This window comes from Sapajus apella, unplaced genomic scaffold (genome assembly GCF_009761245.1).
Source record: "Sapajus apella isolate SASKATOON/1434 unplaced genomic scaffold, GSC_monkey_1.0 scaffold22, whole genome shotgun sequence".
NCBI lineage: Eukaryota > Metazoa > Chordata > Mammalia > Primates > Cebidae > Sapajus > Sapajus apella.
In genome coordinates this window covers 8,658,939-8,676,568 of record NW_022436962.1, presented here as the reverse complement: position 1 = coordinate 8,676,568, position 17,630 = coordinate 8,658,939, and the positions used below count along the sequence as shown (strand labels likewise).

The window sequence follows — 17,630 nt, the reverse complement described above, 5'->3', positions numbered from 1 at the left end:
TTAGTACAAAGGAAAAAGTGCTTTCCTGTGCTGATATTTGATCTTTCGGTGTGGAAAGATAGATGTAGAAGGAGTAGGGAGTGGAGGACAAGTCCATTTCTGCCTCTCGATGAGATTATAAATAAATAATGCAAGCAGAAAAGTTGTTGATCGAAGAGATCGTCTAGGAATGATATCTGTCTTCCAATTCTATAACTCAGTAGAGTTTTGTAATTACTCTGAAGAGCCCATAGGGCTAGGCATTCTGGAGGTTACAAAAATGCATGCTAGGAAGTTCCTGCCTTCCAAGGATCTTTCTTCAAGTCTAAGTAAGTATGGTTAAATTCCTTTTAGCCTTTTTTAATTTTTTTAATGAAGTAGCTTTAAAATTCATTAAATGCTTATTGTCTCCTAAAGATAAGAAGTTTCACAAAGTCTGTTTAAGTCTTTGATTTTAATGTCAAGCGTGAGTGTCTACTTATTAATCTTTTATGTGACTGAGAACTCCATCTTTGACATCATAGCTGTTTCATAGCAACCTTGACCTAAGTGAGTGATGAGCTCTGTTCTGTAGGGTAGAGGGAGTAGTAGGCCAAGAGTCAGGGAGCATCGTGCATCCTCTCACCCAAAATACATCTTCAGTATCCTTGGGAAGAAAGAGTGCCTAAAAGGGGGAGAGGAGCTGCCTTTAATGTAACCTTAAACATTCTGATTTGAAAAGGTCATCCTGGCCCTTGTCTTTATGAATTTCCATTTCTGTTTAAAATTCCTTACACATTGAACAGTGTTTCACACTTTACAAAGTGCTTTCACATACAGTATATCGTTCGATGCTCTAAGTGACCTTCCTCAGATAGGCAAGGAAGTCTATACAAAGGAGGAAACAAATTCAAGAAGGGTAAGTTACTTGCCTCCCAGTCCAGAGTTCTTAATCCTTTTTATAGGAGGTTTAGGAGCGTTAAAGTCAATAATTCAAGTTAATCTTCCTTTTTGTAGACTTTAGTATTTGTTTTATTTGATGACATTTAACTGGAGCTTTTGAAACCCTTAATTTAGATCCTAGTTTATAGAGGGCAAGGGTAATGGGTGAGGAAGAGTAACTTCACTGTACATTTGAGGTAATTTGGAAATTCCCCTCTGTTTCTGAAGTCTTTTCTTCCTTGTCTTCCCAAGAGGTGGATTTAAAGTCATTAAACGAACATGGAAAGGGCCAGGTGCAGTGGCTCACGCCTGTAATCCCAACACTTTGGGAGGCTGAGGTGGGTGAAATTGCGTGAACCCAGGAGTTGGAGACAAGGGCGAAACATGGTGAAACCCCGTATCTATAAAAAATACAAAAATTAGCTGGGCATGGTAGCCTACATTGTAGTCCCAGCTACCCAGGAGGCTGAGGTGGGAGGATTGCTTGAGCCTAGGAGGTTGAGGCTGCAGTAAGCTGTGATCATGCCACTGCACTCTAGCCTGGGTTGACAGAGTGCGACCCTGTCTCGAAAAAAAAAAAAAAAGAGAGAAAAGAATGAAGACTTGTCAGGTGGTTATTAATAACGATAGATAGTAAAGCAACACCATTGTGATTTTTTTCCTGCCTTGTGGCCTCACCTGTTAATAAGGACTGGACTTTTATTTATTAAATTGTGTTGTTTTATTGACAATACATGCATCATATCTTTTGACTTTGAAGGATATCTCATGTCAAAGGAATCAACTTATGATACTATAGAGGATTCAGCGGGAATCCCTTGGGGGCGCTAGCTGAGGGTGGCAAAATGGCTGCTGAGACATGAAGGCTTTGGCCGCTAGTTTCGCCCTTGGGAGCCTGGGGTTGGCCTTCTACTTGCCTTTGGTGGCAACTACACCTAAAACACTGGCCATCCCTGAGAAGCTTCAGGAAGCTGTGGGGAAAGTTATCATCAATGCCACAACCTGTACTGTCACCTGTGGCCTGGGCTATAAGGAGGAGACTGTCTGTGAGGTGGGCCCTGATGGAGTGAGAAGGAAATGTCAGACTCAGCGCTTGGAATGTCTGACCAACTGGATCTGTGGGATGCTTCATTTCACCATTCTCATTGGCAAGGAATTTGAGCTTAGCTGTCTGAGTTCAGACATCCTGGAGATTGGACAGGAAGCTTTCCGGTTCACCTGGAGACTTGCTCGCGGTATCATCTCAACTGACGATGAGCTCTTCAAACCTTTCCGAGCCAACTCCCACTTTTTGAAGTTTAAATATGCTCAGGAGTATGACTCTGGGACATATCGATGTGATGTGCAGCTGTTAAAAAACTTAAGACTTGTCAAGAGGCTCTATTTTGGGCTGAGGGTCCTTCCTCCTAACTTGGTGAACCTGAATTTCCATCAGTCACTTACTGAGGATCAGAAGTTAATAGATGTGGGATTGGAAGTTAATCTGGACAACTACTACAAGCCTCACCACCCAGAGTGGAAAAAGAAGGTGGCGTCAGCCTTGGGAATAGGAATTGCCAGTGGAGTGGTTGGTGGTGTGTTGGTGAGGATTGTCCTCTGTGTGCTGAGGGGGGGCCTGCAGCAGTGACACGTCCTCAAGAGCTTAACAGCCTTGCCCCTGAAGGACTGGCTGCCCAGGAAGCCAAGCTAGCTTTTTAGGGGAGTGTTCCAGCTGTTATTAGTGGATCAGCTAAGAGGCAAGGCTCCCACAGCCAAAAGAATGAGTGGGAGAAGTAGAGGGGACAACTTGGCAGCTATGGGCAGCAAGCTAACTTCCTTATATCCTGTGGATCTCCTCCTGATCGTCCCTGCCCATTGGGTACCCGGGAAACTGCAAGCATTGCCTATGTTCCTGGGAAGAGTTCTAAGACGCGTGCATTCATTTTCTACCCTTTATATCTTGGATGGCTCCCCACCTCCATTTCGCCTCTTCTGAGCTGTGTATTCACGTAGAGAGATGTATTCAGCTTTTCTAGTGAACATTTTTTCCTTCAATAAAAGTAATTCACAGTAGCTGTATGGAAACCTAACTTTTTCTTTTCTGGTTTTTAGTTTCTTGTATTTGTTTAAATTGTCCCATAATCAGTCCGGCTTCATTTTCCTCAGGCTTCTTAGAATAGACATTAAACCAACTGTCTGCTCTTGGGGACAGAGGATGCAGCGCTTAAGCCTATGGCAGGGGTTGTTAGTAGTGACATCCATCTCAGGTGTGTAACAGTCACTAAATGTTAACAAATTGCCTGATCTGCCCAGGCAAACCCACTGTTTGGTATTAAATTGAATTTCTTGGCAAAACGTTGGATCCCTCACCTGGTAGGTTTCCCCTTATCATTCTGACAGCACCTTGGCTTGCGTCCGCTCTAATCAGGGCTTTCATTGCCCTGAAGCCTGTATTCCTGGGAAGGTCAAGTGTTGGTTTCTTACAGCAGCCAAGGCCCCCAAGGGAGGATTAGTACTTTCATTCCTCCATAGGAAATCTGGTCTTAAGACTCTGAGGCCATTCGGACTGTGTCTGAGATAATTGGTTTGTCGAACCATCAGAGAAAAGCCTCTTGGCCACCAGCCGAGCTAATTCTACTGAGAGAATTACAGCATTTCTTCATCTCACTTTTCTCTGGCTACAGAAGGATGTAGCAGAAACCAAAGACCAATGATCCTCTAGATGTGTGTCAGAATCATCTGGATGACCTTGTGAAAAATAAAGGTTCTTGAGCTCTAATCCGGAAAATGCTAATTCAGTTGAAATTATAGTCAAAGGATCTCTATTGTTTCCGTTACTTTTAACTTGTAAAAATTTCAGACCCATAGAAAAGCTGAAAGAAATATTTGATTACCATCCATAGACCCTTTACCAAAATTCACCAGATAATAACATTTTGTCACAATTACCTTTCTCAGTATAGATTGATTTTGCTAAACCACTTGAAAGCTGGTCATAGACACTGTAACTCTTTACTCTTTTTTTTTTTTTTTTCTGAGATGGAGTTTGGCTCTTGTTGCCCAGGCTGTAGTGCAATGGCATGATCTTGGCACATTGCAGCCTCTGCCTCCTGGGTTCAAGCAGTTCTCCTGTCTCAGCTTCCCAAGTAGCTGGGATTACAGGCACGCACCACCATGCCTAGCTAATTTTGTATTTTTAGTAGAGACAGGGTTTCACCACGTTGGCCAGGATGGTCTCAATCTGACATCATGATCCGCCTGCCTCAGCCTCCCAAGGTGCTGGGATTACAGGCGTGAGCCACTGCACCCGGCCTGCAGCTCTTTCCTCTTAAACCATGTATGCATCCCCTAATAAGGGTATTCTCTGTAACCACAATAACTTTATCACACTAAGAAAATTAACTTTTTTTTTTTTTTGACGGAGTTTTGCTCTTGTCGCCCAGGTTGGAGTCAGTGGTACGGTCTCAACTCACTGCAGCCTCTGCCTCCCAGGTTCAAGTGATCCTCCTGCTTCAGCCTCCTGGGTAGCTAGGATTATAGGCACCAGCCACCACGCCCAGAAAATTTTTAAATATTTTTAGTAGAGACAGGGTTTTGTCATATTGGCCAGGCTGACCTCAAACTCTGAGCTCAGATGATCCACCTGCCTCAGCCTCCCAAAGTGCTGGGATTACAGGCGTGAGCCACCGCACCCAGCCAAAAATGAACAATTTCTTAATCTTACATATAACTTAAACAAGTTGAGCATTCCGAATATGAAAACCTGAAATCTGTAATGCTCCAAAACTTGAAACTTGATATGAGTACCAACGTGGTGCTCAAAGGATTGCTTATTGGAGGAGCCTAGATTTTGGATTTCTTAGATTTGGGATGCTCAATCTGTAAGTGTAATGCAAAGATGCAAAAATCTGAGAAAATCTGAAATCAGAAATATTTCTGGTCCTACGCATTTTGGATAAGGGATACTCAACTTGTATTCAGTTTTCCCCAATATCCAAAATCTTAACAGCATTTTAATTTTTGATCCAGAGTCAAAGGTTCATGGGTTATATTTCTCTTAAGTGTCTTATTTTACAACAGACCCCACCCCCCCACACACATTCCTTTGTCTTTCATGACATTGATCTTATTGAATAATTTAGCTAGTACAGTTGACTTGGATAAGGTTCCATAATTTATATTTGCCATTTCCTCATGATTCATGAGGAACACATCTTAAATTTGACTATGTAGATATGTACTTACTGCATCACATTACAAGGCTCATGTTAAAGGCCCACATTTTTCTTTTTAGAGACAAGAGTCTCACTGTCGCCCAGGCTGGAGTGCAGTGGCTCAATCTCAGCTCACTGTAATCTCTGCCTCCTGGGTTCAAGTGATTCTCGTGCCTCAGCCTCTTGAGTAGCGGGGACTACAGGTGTGTGCCACCATGCCTGGCTAATTTTTATATTTTTAATAGAGGCAGGGTTTTGCCATGTTGGCCTGGCTGGTTTCAAACTCCTGATCTCAGGTGATCCATCTGCCTTGGCCTCTCAAAGTTCTGGAATTACAGGCATGAGCCACTATTGATAATAAGCTTGATCATTTGGTTAAGGTGGTGATGGTCAGATCTCTCCACGATGTGTGTGTATTTTCCCATTTATAATTCATAGACTGTGGGCTAATACTTTATATGGCTCTCTGAAAACTGTTACTTATTTCGGCATCCATTGTTTTTGCCTTGTTCATCGTTAACATGTTGGGGACTGCAAACTGGCAATTCTTTATGTTCATCTTATCTATATTAGCCTGCATCTCTCTCTCTGTCTGTCTTTTTTTTTTTTATCAGCAGTGTGAAATAGCCTGCATTTCTCTAAAGAAGAGCTTGCCCTTTTTGCCTTCTTTTTATTTTGAGGTCTCAATAGATTCTTTTTATTCAGTGAACTATATATAATCCATTTTTTCTCTTTAATTTTTTAGGTTTAGGAGTACATGTGCAGGATTGTTGCATAGGTAAACTGTATGTCATGGGGGTTTTGTGTACAGATTATCATTTTTTTGATGTTCAAATTGTCCCCAATTTTGGCCAGTAGGAGTCCCCTCAGGCAAGCTCTTTTGCCCTTTTGCTGTGGTTCTAGTACAACACAGTATCTCAGGTTCACATTTGGACTCTCCTTACCTCACCCCTGAATCTGCTGTTTCTCCAAGGAGCGCTGGTTCCTCTTAGTGTGGGGAGTAGCATTGAGAAACCAAGATCTACATGTTGAGTGTGCTCATTGCTATTGGGAGTCATTGCTCCTAGGCTTTCAGTGTCCTAGATGTGTATTGATCATGAGTTCAGAGCATCTGCATTGTTTAAGGTTGTGACGTGGTTCTGATACACAGCTAAGGTTGAGAACCACTGACTGAAGCCCACCCAGGCATAGGGAGTAATTTTACTATTGCTCTTATTATTTTGAGACAGAATCTCTGTTGCCCAGGCTGGAGTGCAGTGGTGCGATCTAGGCTCATAGCAACCTCTGCCTCCGGGTTCAAGCGATTCTCCTGCCTCAGCCTCTCAAGTAGCTGGGACTACAGGCACGCGCCACCACACCCGGCTAATTTTTTGTATTTTAGTAGAGATGGGGTTTCACCACATTGGCCAGGATGGTCTTGATCTCCTGACCTTGTGATCTATCCGCTTCAGCCTCCTAAAGTGCTGGGATTACAGGCATGAGCCACTGCGCCTGGCCCTATTGTCTTATTTTTAAAAATATCTTAAATTTTACACACACCCTTTCCCCCATTCTACCTACCTCAGAGGGGATGGATTTCAGAAGATCTGGGTTCTGGTCCTGGTTCTGCTATTGATGGTGTACGGGAGCAAGCTACCTGACATCATCATTGAAATAGGTGATTGTGAGGATCCAGTGAGATCCTGTGAACTGAAGTACTGGACATGAGTTCAGGAGTATTACTGATGATGCATTCAGGATGGGACAACCCGCTGAGACATTCAGGAGATAGCTCGTGTACTTGAAGCAAGCAATCTTGACGTTAGAAGGCCATAAAACAATGTCCTACTTGATAGGTAATGAACTCACCATGACATTGCTGAGGAGGGAGGAGGACTGAGGGGTACTATGTCCCGTTTTCCAAATGGAGAGACTGAGACCCAAGAAGAGCTAAATAACTTTTCGTTGCAGCCAGTAGTCAAGCATGGAATGGACTATTGCACAGCTGTGGCATTATAACCCTCTGTGCATTGGGCTCTTGAGTTTTGACTCTAAGGATGTGAAGGGATTGAGCAGAGAAGAGAACAAAAGATGTCCAGTTGTGTTAGTAAAGCAAAACCTGTTGAATTCTGTGCAAGTATTCTACCTCTGCAGGGTCAAGGAGATGCTGACTGGACTAATATTTGGATTTTCGATTGGCCAGTGTTCCCACATGCCCTCTGGGGGCAAAGTGGAAGGGATGACCCTTTTGCGATATCATACTGGTGTCCGTATGGATCCCTTCTGGAGGCTTGCTGTCAGCCTGGGCTTCCAGGGACACAGCTAAGCACTGAGTACTGGGGCCTTCAATCACCATCTCCCTCTCCCTGAAAAAAGCTGGGGGCATAGCCAGCATGGGGCCCTACTTGCTTTGCACTGAAAGACAAAACCCAGAGCTGTGGAAGTGTGTCTCCACACACATCTTCATCGCACGGTGGGTCATGCCTGTAATCCCAGTACTTTGAGAGGCCAGGGTGGGTAGATTGCCTAAGGTCAGGAGTTTGAGACCAGCCTGGCCAACATGGTGAAACCCTGTCTCTACTAAACTAGCTTACAAAAATTAGCTAGGTGTGAGGGCATGCACCTGTAATCCCAACTATTCTGGAGGCTGAGGCAGGGGAATCTCTTGAACCCAGGAGGTGGAGGTTGCAGTGAGCTAAGATCATGCCATTGCACTCTTGCCATTGCACTCCATTGCAGTGAGCTAAGATCGTGCCATTGCACTCCAAGAATGAAACTCTGTCTCAAAAAAAAAAAAAGTTTGATAAACGGTTATTGAATGTGTGAGAAAGTATGGCTGGAAACCGACTAGTAATTCAAACCTTGTGGCTGCCGTGAGCCAAGAGTAGAGGCAGCAGCCTCATTCTCACCAGCTGGGTACCGATCTCTGCAGGGAGACTTTCCTTTGGGACCATTGAGTCAACACCTCAGAGATGTCTTAAAAATTGGGGAACCCTGAAGCAGTACCATCACATAAGCATTGTTTACTGCCAATTCTAGCCAAGTGCCTGCTTGTGCTCTGCTTAGACCTGCCTTAAGATCTTGGCCTAATTTTTTCCCCTTCCTGGGACCGAATGAAGCAGTATAGACTGTATGTTGTAACTTCCTTACATTTCACTGTGTGGAGATGAAAGCCTCTGGAGTGACAGAACAGGACAGGGAGGTATGCTTTAGCCTGATGATAAAAACACTCACAGCTGGTGCCACCTGCCTCAACAGGTTGAGAAACCATCTTTATTTAAGAACTGCCTGCTACCAGAGTCAATAAATAACTATCATTATAATAAGTACAAGAGAGAAACAGTAGGCCAATGGGAATGGTTCCATTTTAACAAACACTGAGTCAAGTTAGTGAGCCGAAGAAGCCCTAGCCTTTGCCAACCTGTGAGCCTCTCTAAGCTGTGCAGGCCTTGGATGGGACAGGTAAGTTGGAGGAGTCTTGGGGCCGAGGCAAGATGTATCCCATCTAAGGGCACTAAGTGTCATAGGCCCCATAGGCTGTCTGGGGCTCTGGCCAAAGCTATCTGACGCATTTTGTTTCTCTCGTTTTCCTTTGTCTTCCCAAAGCCTATGACCATATACACAAGTCCACAGGTGTCCCACAGCTACCAGGTGCCTGTTTCCATGGAGCTTTTTGGAGGCACATAGAAAAATGTCCATCTAATCCATTTTATGCTAAGAGCCTCTCCAGCAACCTCCATCACATCCAGGAGGAAGCCTAGGGTAGGTCTCACCCAGGGAGACAGAGCACCACTGTCATGCCAGTGGCCACAGGTTTGAGGATACTGTGTCTCCGACGGATGAGCCAGTTGGCAGTCTCGTTCTGACACCAGGCAGAGAAAAGATTCCTCTATAGCTGGGGGAGAGGTAGAGGGAGTCAAACATTCTTAGCCATCTTGGGCTCTTGCCCAGAGTACAGGCTGGCTGGTCCTTGGGGTGCCCTAAAGAGGCAGCATATGCTGGGCTAAGCACTAGGCTGTAACCAGAATTCTGGGGTCAGTCCCCTTAATGACCTCCTCTAAGGTGCAGGGCTACAGCAGATGGGATCTCCAAGACCCTTCCTGGGCCAAACACTTTGATTCTAAGAGTCTCATCTCTGGATGGACACTTGGAGCATCTATCTCTCCAGTCACAGCTTCACCTATCCTAGACCCCCTGTCAACAGCTGTCGACATTCCTCAAAGATCCCTAAAAAAGAAGCCTCTTATTCCAGGGCCTCCTGGAATGTGGAAGGTCCTTCCAGAAGTTTTTTCTGATGTCTAACTTCAGTCTCTCCTGTTGTTACTTTATGAAAAGAAAAAGACACCCCCCACCTACCCCCACCATTTGTATCATTTACTGCCCTGAATGAAAGCAGATAACCTGACCTTGCTGGGCCCTGAAACTCCATCTGGAGAGAGATGCCCTCCCCCTGAGGCTGGGTATATACCTGGACCTGTTAGGGCAACAAGGACCTTGGAACCAGGGCAAAGGGCTCTGTAAGGGGAGCCCAGATGTATGCAGAACAGAGGGCACTTGTCTCCCTGGGCCCTGAAGACGTGCTTACATGTTGTTCCTGCCCCTAGTCCTCAAGGCGTTTGCTGGCCACTAAGTTGTGGGGTAAAATACTTGTTTGTGGCTGTCCCTCTTGCTGCCTCGCTGGCGCTTGATGTGTGAGAGGAGATAACTCAGAACCGTGGTCTCATGACCACAGCGAAAATGAGCCATCCTCTCAACTCCCCCAGCCCATTTGAGCAGAGAATACAAAAATCAGAGAATCCCTGGGAAGGAGGGGACTCTGAGAAGCATCTAATCTAGTCTTCTGCAAGCGAGTTCATGTACGTGTCGCTCTAGCAAGAGACTGTTGCATTTTACAAGCTTGCATGTTCTTAGGTCACCCACTGTCTTATTAAACCTTATTTAGTACTCTACCTGAAATCTCAGGCTGCAGGAACATCTATTTTATTGTAGTTTTATCCCCCAAACAAATTCTACCTGCACAGTGGTTAGGTTTTCCTGGGGCTCAGTTTTCCCTGGATAAAACCCCTTCATGGGACTCCCAGCAGGTCTGCCTTCCTCCCCTTTTTAGTGGACCTCATTAGCATTAAGGTACTTAGTTGTGAGTTAAGTATCGTCGGCTTCAAACAAGCTTAGGGGCTGCAGGCTCCGGCTTCACTGGTTAGGTCCTATGCCAAACCAGCTCCTCCCTCAGCCCAGCAACTGGACACCTGTCCCCTGCTTCCTGTGACGCAGCCCGAGGCAATAAGGAAGGAATTGGCTAAAGCTTGGAAGGAAGTTTTGTTCAGCAATCCCTTTTTGATAGAGAACCAGGCACAGGCCACGTCATGGCCAGAGGGGGACCAGGAGGGATGCTAGGCCAAGTTTGGGCTCCCTGTTGGGAAGAATGGTCACATAGCTGAGCCCCTAGCACCCTTGCTTGGGAAGAGGTGAAGATTTGATTAGCCAGCTCCAGGAAAGCTGACCTAGGCGGGGGGGTGGGTGGGTAGGGTGCACTGGGGGTTTGGTAGTGGCAGGGAAAAGGCATGTGAGCTTATATTTTTAAAAAATTGTAGTGGATAAACATCAACATAAACCTGCCCAGGAAAATAGAGCAGGACTTAAAAGTTTAAAAAACCATAACAAAATAGAGCTCTAACTGTAAACTACAGAAAACAGGCTCAGAGCTTCCGGGGCCGTGTGCCCTTCAAGACGCCTGTCCCGCTGCTCCCTGTGAAGGGCCACCTGTCAGAGCACGGGCTGTGGGGTTTCCTGGTTGTGCTGCTCTTGCCTAGGGAATCTGCCCTCACTTTGGCCTCTTTTCTTGAGGCAAGAGTGAGGGGGACAGGGGCTTTAAGTCAGCACTGCATGCTGAAGTTCGGCAGAAGCTAGGCTCGGAAGGCCAAGAGGGACTGGATGCCTCCTGGAATCTGCCCACACCTTGGACTGGAACCTAGCCATGCCAGTCACCATGATCACCAATCCGCCCTTGAAGTAGAATTTTCATACCCTAGTGACTCTGACCACCTTCTTAGCCAGGCCATAGCCATTCAGCACTGCCTCCTTCCTCTGGGTAGACAAAGAGCCTTGAACAAAAAGGTGGGAGACTCGAGCTCTTAACCCAGCCCCATCTCTTCCAGGCTGTGTGACCTTGGGAATCCCAGACCCTCTCTGGACCACCTCCATTTCCTCATCTGTAAAGTGAGGGGCTTGGAGAAGTTGAACTCTAAGGTCTCTTCCAGCTCCGACGTTCTGTGACGGGTAGTATGCCCAGAGCTCAAGAAAGGATGGCCCATTTACTAACCCCTTTTCTTCTGGGGAAATGCAAGCAGTCCAAGGCTCTCTGGAGCAGATCTGGCCAGGTGGTCCTAGGTATACCTGGGAGCAGGCAGGGCCACATGTATCCTCTGCCCTTCCCAGAAGCCTCCCATTCCAGGACACACAGCATGAATGCTGCGTTCCCCTCCCAGGCAGGAGTGAATCCGTGCTGGGAGAGCAGAGTCAAGGCTGCAGGTCGGGGAGGCCGAGCTGACTGCAGGCAGAGCTGGGGGGAGAGCTGGGTGCATGATTGGCCATCTCCTGCCAACCCTGGAGGGACTGTGCAGGATGGGTCTTGAAGGGGTGGGGGACCCCACCAAGACAAGCCCTTTAGTCACTCAGCCACCTGAAGTGGCGCTGTCACTCTGGGGATGACAGGGTCAGGTTGGCAGTGTTGGCTTAGAGGGCAACGTCACCTGGATTGTGACTCTCTCAGACCGAGGCTGATGCCCCTTTCCACCAAGGGCCCCGGCCTCTCAACTCTTTTTAGTTCCCACCCCAAGCAGCCTGGAGTATCACCCCCTCAAAGCTGAAGGGGCTCAGGCTCCCAGACTCAGGCATCGGGGCACTGGTCCTCAGCCGCCTGGGCAGGCAGGAGCCCCTAGGGCGTCATTGGGGACAGCGTCAGGGTCCTTGCTGCTGCTCAAGAGGAGAAGGCAGGAGAGTCCTTGGGCCCAGGGCTTGCCCTTCTCCTTAGACTGAAGGATGATGAGGTGTGCCCTTCGCCCCAGCTCTTCAGCCTGTTATGTCTGGTGTTCCCGCCGGGCCTAGGACTGCTCTCAAGTGGTGGAGTCCACACAGGGTCCCAGAGAGCCATCTCTGCTGAGTTGAAGACACCTTTTTAGAACCCCCTTCTTCCCATGGGCCTGTTCCTTCCCTCAGGCAGCCTAGAGGGCTCAGGCATCGGCGTCAGTGTCATCATGAAAGTTACTGCCTGGTGCCTCTTGATTTAAAGAAAATCCTTGCATGGGTTCTATCCTGTGGCAGAATATAAAATATCGTACCTCCTACTAAAAGGGCACTGTTTAACGTAGGTATTTAAAACCAGCCACTCTGGCACAACGTCAGGCCACCTTGGCAGCAGGAAGGGGCCAGCTGGCTGTGTCCATCAGAGGTGGCCTCCGGCTGCGGCACAGAGGGAGGGGTGCCGAGATCAGAGCTCCAGGGAGCCTATGAGGATCAGCATCGCCATGGAGTGGGAAACAATGGTGCCAGGGTGCACTCCTGGGCGGACTGCTGCGTTCTCCACCATCATGCTTGTGCCTGAAACCAGCACAAGCTGAGTCAGCTGGGCCTGGGTCTATCCTAACCCCACCCTTGTGACAAGATTGAGACCTTTCCTAAGGAGACTCTCAGGGCCAGCTGCAGGTCTGGGAGTGGACGGTTGGGTGGTCTCAGCCATACTCCTACGGTGTTCTGTTGGCCCTTTGCTTTTGCTGGTTGGTGTTCAGCCTCCCTCTGCACCTGCTCCCTTCCCTGGCCTTCGGGGATGTTTTGGGGGTGGGTAGAAAGGTGGTAGCGAGGCAATTCTAGGACTATTTGGCACTTGATTCCTGCCTGCCTTCCACTTTCCCTTGGAGATCGAGATTGGAGTTGGCCTGGGAGGGAATGATCCCCTCAGGCATCTGGGTGGACCCTGATACTCTCGGGGGTTAAGGACAGGGGAGGGGTGGCACCTCCGTTCCTCACGATGTGGACTTCTGCTGGGATCCCATCCCCTCCAGGCCCCGTGGTCCGAATCTGTACCAAGGCATGGCCAATGTCTTCAGGGACTGGGATTTCTATCCAGTTCTTGCCCGTGAGGTGGAGCGTGGGAGTCAGGTGTAAGTCATTCTGATACAGCATCTGTTGGAAGGAGGTTTCCAGGTGGAGCTTCCTGACACCAGGGCTAATCATTCTGTCCTCCCCAGCTTTAGGTACTGGGAAGAGCCCCAGTGGTTGTGGGCCCTTGAGGTCCAGCCTCCTCACCCCTCCTCCCCATTGACAAAGCTCCTCACTGGTGGGAGGAAAGCTTGCAGGCCACTGAACTGTTTCTGTAGATTCCTTAAGCCAGAAGGACCCCCATACTCCACCCCGCTAGTCCCTCCCTCTGGGAACTCTGCCTTTCTGCAGTGATACCGTCTGCCTGTTTTTATTAGTTCCTACTGTAAGTTACCAAGAGAATCGTTCATGAATTTCATTCCTCTCACGGTCACAGACCCTTTGCTTTTGTCTCACTCAGATGCCTCTTGCTATAAATTGCTGCTTCCTGTGTTCACTGGAAACACAGAGGAGCTGTTCCTTCCCATTCTGGGCCTGGCTGATCCCTTCCTCACCTTATAGCCGGTGACTGCAGACTCATTTCGGAGAGGGACCACAGGGTCCCACTTAATGCTAAGACTGGAGCTTGAGAAAGTCCAGGAGATGTTGCCAGGAGGTCGCCGCGGAGCTACCAGAGAGGGAGAATTGGAGGGATGTCCAGACATTTCCCTGGCACCCTGCACCCCCTCACCTTTAGCCAGCCCTTCTCTGGATGTTTGCCTCTAGCAGTTATACCCAGAACATTCTGTCGCCCTGCCCATGAAACAAAGCCCATGAAATTTCAAAGGCTGGAGAAGAACGAGATGCTTCAGAGGCCTTGAATTCCATTCCCTTATTTCCATTAGGTTCACTGCCCAGTTTCTGTCCACCCCGAGGCTGGTGGGCTAGAGCATTTGTCTTATCATTGGGGAAAGAGTGATCCCAGAGGCACCCAACCTCCAACACGTTCCCCTATCCCCACCCCAGGCAGACAGACTCACGGGGCTTCATGGTCGTGGCGTTGGCAGAGGGGCTGGCAGGCCCAGTGCCAGCCCGGTTGTAGGCCCTCACTGTCACATGGTACTTGGTGTTGGGGTGTAGGCCGCTGACTCGGGCACTGGTGTCCAGCCCTGCTGTCCTCACTCGGTCTGCGGCTGCTTCTTTGTCCCCAGCTCTCCAGTAGCGGATCTGAAGGAGGCAGCGACACCCAAGGGGCAGTAGTCAAGCCGAGGAACTCAGGGCTGCCCTGGTCCCCCACATTCTGTTCCTCTCTTGCTCATCTGGTCCCTGTGACTCAGTCTCAGGCCTCAGAACACTAGATCATGAGCACCCAGACAGCAGGACCATGTGGGTGTGAGTCCCTGCTGTCTGTTAGTGCCTAGTGCAAGGAAGGTGCTCAACACATGGGCCAGGGAGGCAGTGGGTGGCAGAGGCTCAACGGAGCGATGGCCTGCTGGAACCCGCCTCATTACATTAACTTGAGGGGCGACCGTGGGCATTCTGCTAAGGGATAGGAAATGCTTATTTGTACTGCAAAGTAGTCCCCCTGCCCCAAGCAAGCATCTGAAGGCTGCCTAATAAATGCAAACCCGTATTAATGGTAATCACAGCATGAAGACCTGCTAAATATGCTTTCAAATCAAGGGCAGAGTTTGGAATTATCTGCACACTGTGGCTTGCCTAAGCTATTGTGCTCCAATGTGGAGTACTTTACTGGAATAAACTTGTGCCATCACTAGTAGGCCCAGCCTGATGGTTCTTTTTTTTTTTTTTTAGACGGAATTTCACTCCTGTTGCCCAGGCTGAAGTACAGTGGTGCAATCTCGGCTCACCACAACCTCTGCCTCCTGGGTTCAAGTGATTCTCTTGCCTCAGCCTCCTGAGTAGCTGGGATTACAAGCGTGAACCACCATGCCCGGCTAATTCTGTATTTTTAGCAGACACGGGGTTTCTCCATGTGGGTCAGGTTGATCTCGAACTCCCAACCCAGCCTGATGGTTCTGTTCTTTCTTGCTTGTCCTTCTTCCTCTTCCTCTTGCTTCCTCTCACTTTCCATCTGCTCTACAGGTACCCCTATGTGGAGTCCTCAGTGGGCCCAGGACTCAGGCCAGGCTGCTGGGCCCGAGTTCCCCCCAGACAGGATGATCAACTGTACATACAGCGGCTCAGGCTGTTCTCTATAGCCCTGGACAGGCCAGCCTGAATGATTCTGGCATGAAAGTGGCAGGCCACGCCCCTTCCCAGAACTGTTCCTCCGACCCTGGCCTCCCAGCTTCCAGTGCTGGTTCTAGCCAAGCATTTACTTCAAGGCTGCCTCCGGGGTCTGTCTTCCCCCAGTGGTTATAAGCCATGGGGTCTTTTTTTCTTTTCTTTTTTTTTTTTTTTTTTGAGATGGAGTCTCCCTCCGCCTCCTGGACTCAAGCGATTCTCCTGCCTCAGCCTCCTGAGTAGCTGGGACTACAGGCACGTGCACCACACCCAGCTAATTTGTGTATTTTTAGTAGAGGCGGGGTTTCACCATGTTGGCCAGGCTGATGTACTCCTGACCTCAGGAGATCCACCACCTCTGCCTCCCAAAGTGCTGGGATTACAGGCATGAACCACGGCGCCCAGCCTGCCGTGGGTCTTAATGAAGTTTGCATCCACAGCTCTGCATAGACTAGATGCTCAGTTTGCCATGTCAGTGAACCAGGGACGCCAGGAGGAACGATCAGTGAGCTGTGAGTTGTCCCCAGCACCCCTTCCTCTCCCAAGCCCCCAGTTGGTGCTCACCTCGTACCCCAGGAGGATACCATTCATGTCCTGCTGCACAGGCTCCCAGGTCACGTTCATCTCTGAGGATGAGACCCCTTTGGCCCAGACCTTGGTAGGGGCCACCTTGGGCTCTGGGGACCAATACAGAATGGGTTTGGATTCCCAGGCCCCCCCTGTGTCCTGCAGAGCAGCCCTGGACCAGGATTGCCTTTGCTTAAGATTTTGGAGGAGAGTCCAGGGCCCAGGCTGAGTGGGAGCCCGACAGACAATACTCCAGGGCCCACTTCTCTTCCCAGAGAGCCTCCCTTTTCCTTCCCCCGACCCTGAAGGGAGACAAGGTAGCAAGGCCTGGAAGAGAGGCCAGTGGTGTGGAACCCAAGCATCCTCTGACCTCCTATGGAATGGAGCCAGGGGATGAGTAGCGTTCCCCCACCCCACACCCCTGTGGACGAGCAGCTGGGGTAGGGATGAGTGGTGGGCCTGGGGGCAGCCCACCTTCCTCAGCAGAGTACACGAGTGCAGTGAGGCTCTCAGGCCCATCCCCGCGGCGGTTGTAGCTGCGGATCTTGACCTCAAAGGGCATGTAGGGCCGGATGCTCTCGTTGCTGTAGACAAAGTACTGGGCATCGGCGCCGGGCACCCGGGCGGTCTGCCAGTGAGTGCTGCCCTGCCTGCGGAAGGACAGCAGGTAGCCGAAGCCGTCTCCGTTCTGGTACTCCCGTGACATGGGCTGAGGGGCAAGAGCGTGGCATGGGCGAGGGTCCGCGGCACGTGTCCCTGCCCATTTCCTGGCCCCACCCAACCTTTGCCAAGAGTGGCAGCCCTGGACGGCTGTGCCTGCAGCATGGATTCAAGTGAAGGGCAGTGGGTGCATGGGAGAGGGGAGAGGAAGTTGTCTGCTTTTGAGTCAGAGCCGTGCAGTGGTCCTTTTGGGAGCTGCTCAAGCGGGAGAGGAGTCAGGGAGGAGGAAGAGGACATCTGACCCTGCCAGCTTACCGTCCAGTTGACGATGAGCTCTCCAGGGGCTCCACCTCCTCCGCTGAGTCCTGAGGGTGCCACCGAGGGGACTGTCAGGCACCAAGAGACACAGATAGGGCTTGTTAATGAGCAAGGAAGAAATGAAAGACCCGAGCCTGCACCCTCAGAGCATCGTAAGATGGGGAGTCCCTTCAACTGGGCCCTGGGTTTGTCCTCCAGTGGTGCCTCTGAACATAGGCTCTGGAGTCACGCAGTCCTGAGATCAAATCCCACCTCTGCCATTTACTAGCTGTGTTTCCCTGGGCAAGTTACTTAACCTTTCTGAGTCTCTGATTCTCTTCCCCATGAAGATAATCATGTTTCTCTCAGAGGCCATAATGAGAATGAAATTGGACAAGATGGTGGTTAGCATAGAGCGGAGGATGCACACATCATCACTGCCCTCCTCTCTCCATCAGCTTAAACCCAATCACAGAGAACAACTCCCATTTGCTTTCAAATAAGTGGAAAAAATAACCCAGAACTGCAGTTAATGCAAACAAAGAAACAAAACAAACTACATTTGGGCTTCAGGATGATATATTACTATTCTTCTTTTTGTTGCAGATTTAATCTCCTCATTGTCTCTAGTATTAAACAAGGCTGATATTAAAACAAGAGTTTATTTCATCAGCTCCTGCAGCTTGGCAGAGAGTAACTTCGCTGGGGGTCAAA

General features: G+C 49.0%; 3 protein-coding genes across 4 annotated transcripts in view; 2 read left to right on the top strand and 1 right to left on the bottom strand.

Moving 5' to 3' along the window:
• The window catches only part of RBBP5 (RB binding protein 5, histone lysine methyltransferase complex subunit), a 50,631-nt gene extending 35,706 nt beyond the window's left edge, over positions 1-14,925 (top strand). For both annotated transcript variants that reach the window (XM_032288938.1, XM_032288935.1), the window contains exon 14: positions 13,627-14,925. In XM_032288938.1, coding sequence (XP_032144829.1) covers positions 13,627-13,727 — 101 coding nt within the window. In that variant the 3' untranslated portion in view covers positions 13,728-14,925. The remainder of the gene's footprint in view (positions 1-13,626) is intronic.
• Positions 80-2,761, top strand: TMEM81 (transmembrane protein 81). The gene has a single exon (XM_032288942.1). The coding sequence runs from the start codon at positions 1,760-1,762 to the stop codon at positions 2,525-2,527; it is 768 nt and encodes a 255-aa protein (XP_032144833.1). The 5' UTR covers positions 80-1,759; the 3' UTR covers positions 2,528-2,761.
• The window catches only part of CNTN2 (contactin 2), a 36,088-nt gene continuing 26,774 nt past the window's right edge, over positions 8,317-17,630 (bottom strand). Inside the window, exons 17-23 of the mRNA XM_032288934.1 lie at positions 16,935-17,005; positions 16,434-16,668; positions 15,957-16,069; positions 14,186-14,372; positions 13,721-13,833; positions 13,082-13,250; positions 8,317-12,668 (exon numbers count right to left, since the gene is read on the bottom strand). Of these exons, the coding sequence (XP_032144825.1) occupies positions 12,559-12,668; positions 13,082-13,250; positions 13,721-13,833; positions 14,186-14,372; positions 15,957-16,069; positions 16,434-16,668; positions 16,935-17,005 (998 nt within the window). The 3' untranslated portion in view covers positions 8,317-12,558. The remainder of the gene's footprint in view (positions 12,669-13,081; positions 13,251-13,720; positions 13,834-14,185; positions 14,373-15,956; positions 16,070-16,433; positions 16,669-16,934; positions 17,006-17,630) is intronic.

Coding starts and splice junctions, on each gene's coding strand:
- TMEM81 (XM_032288942.1), top strand. CDS start 1,760: ATGAAGGCTTTGGCCGCTAGTTTCGCCCTTGGGAGCCTGGGGTTGGCC.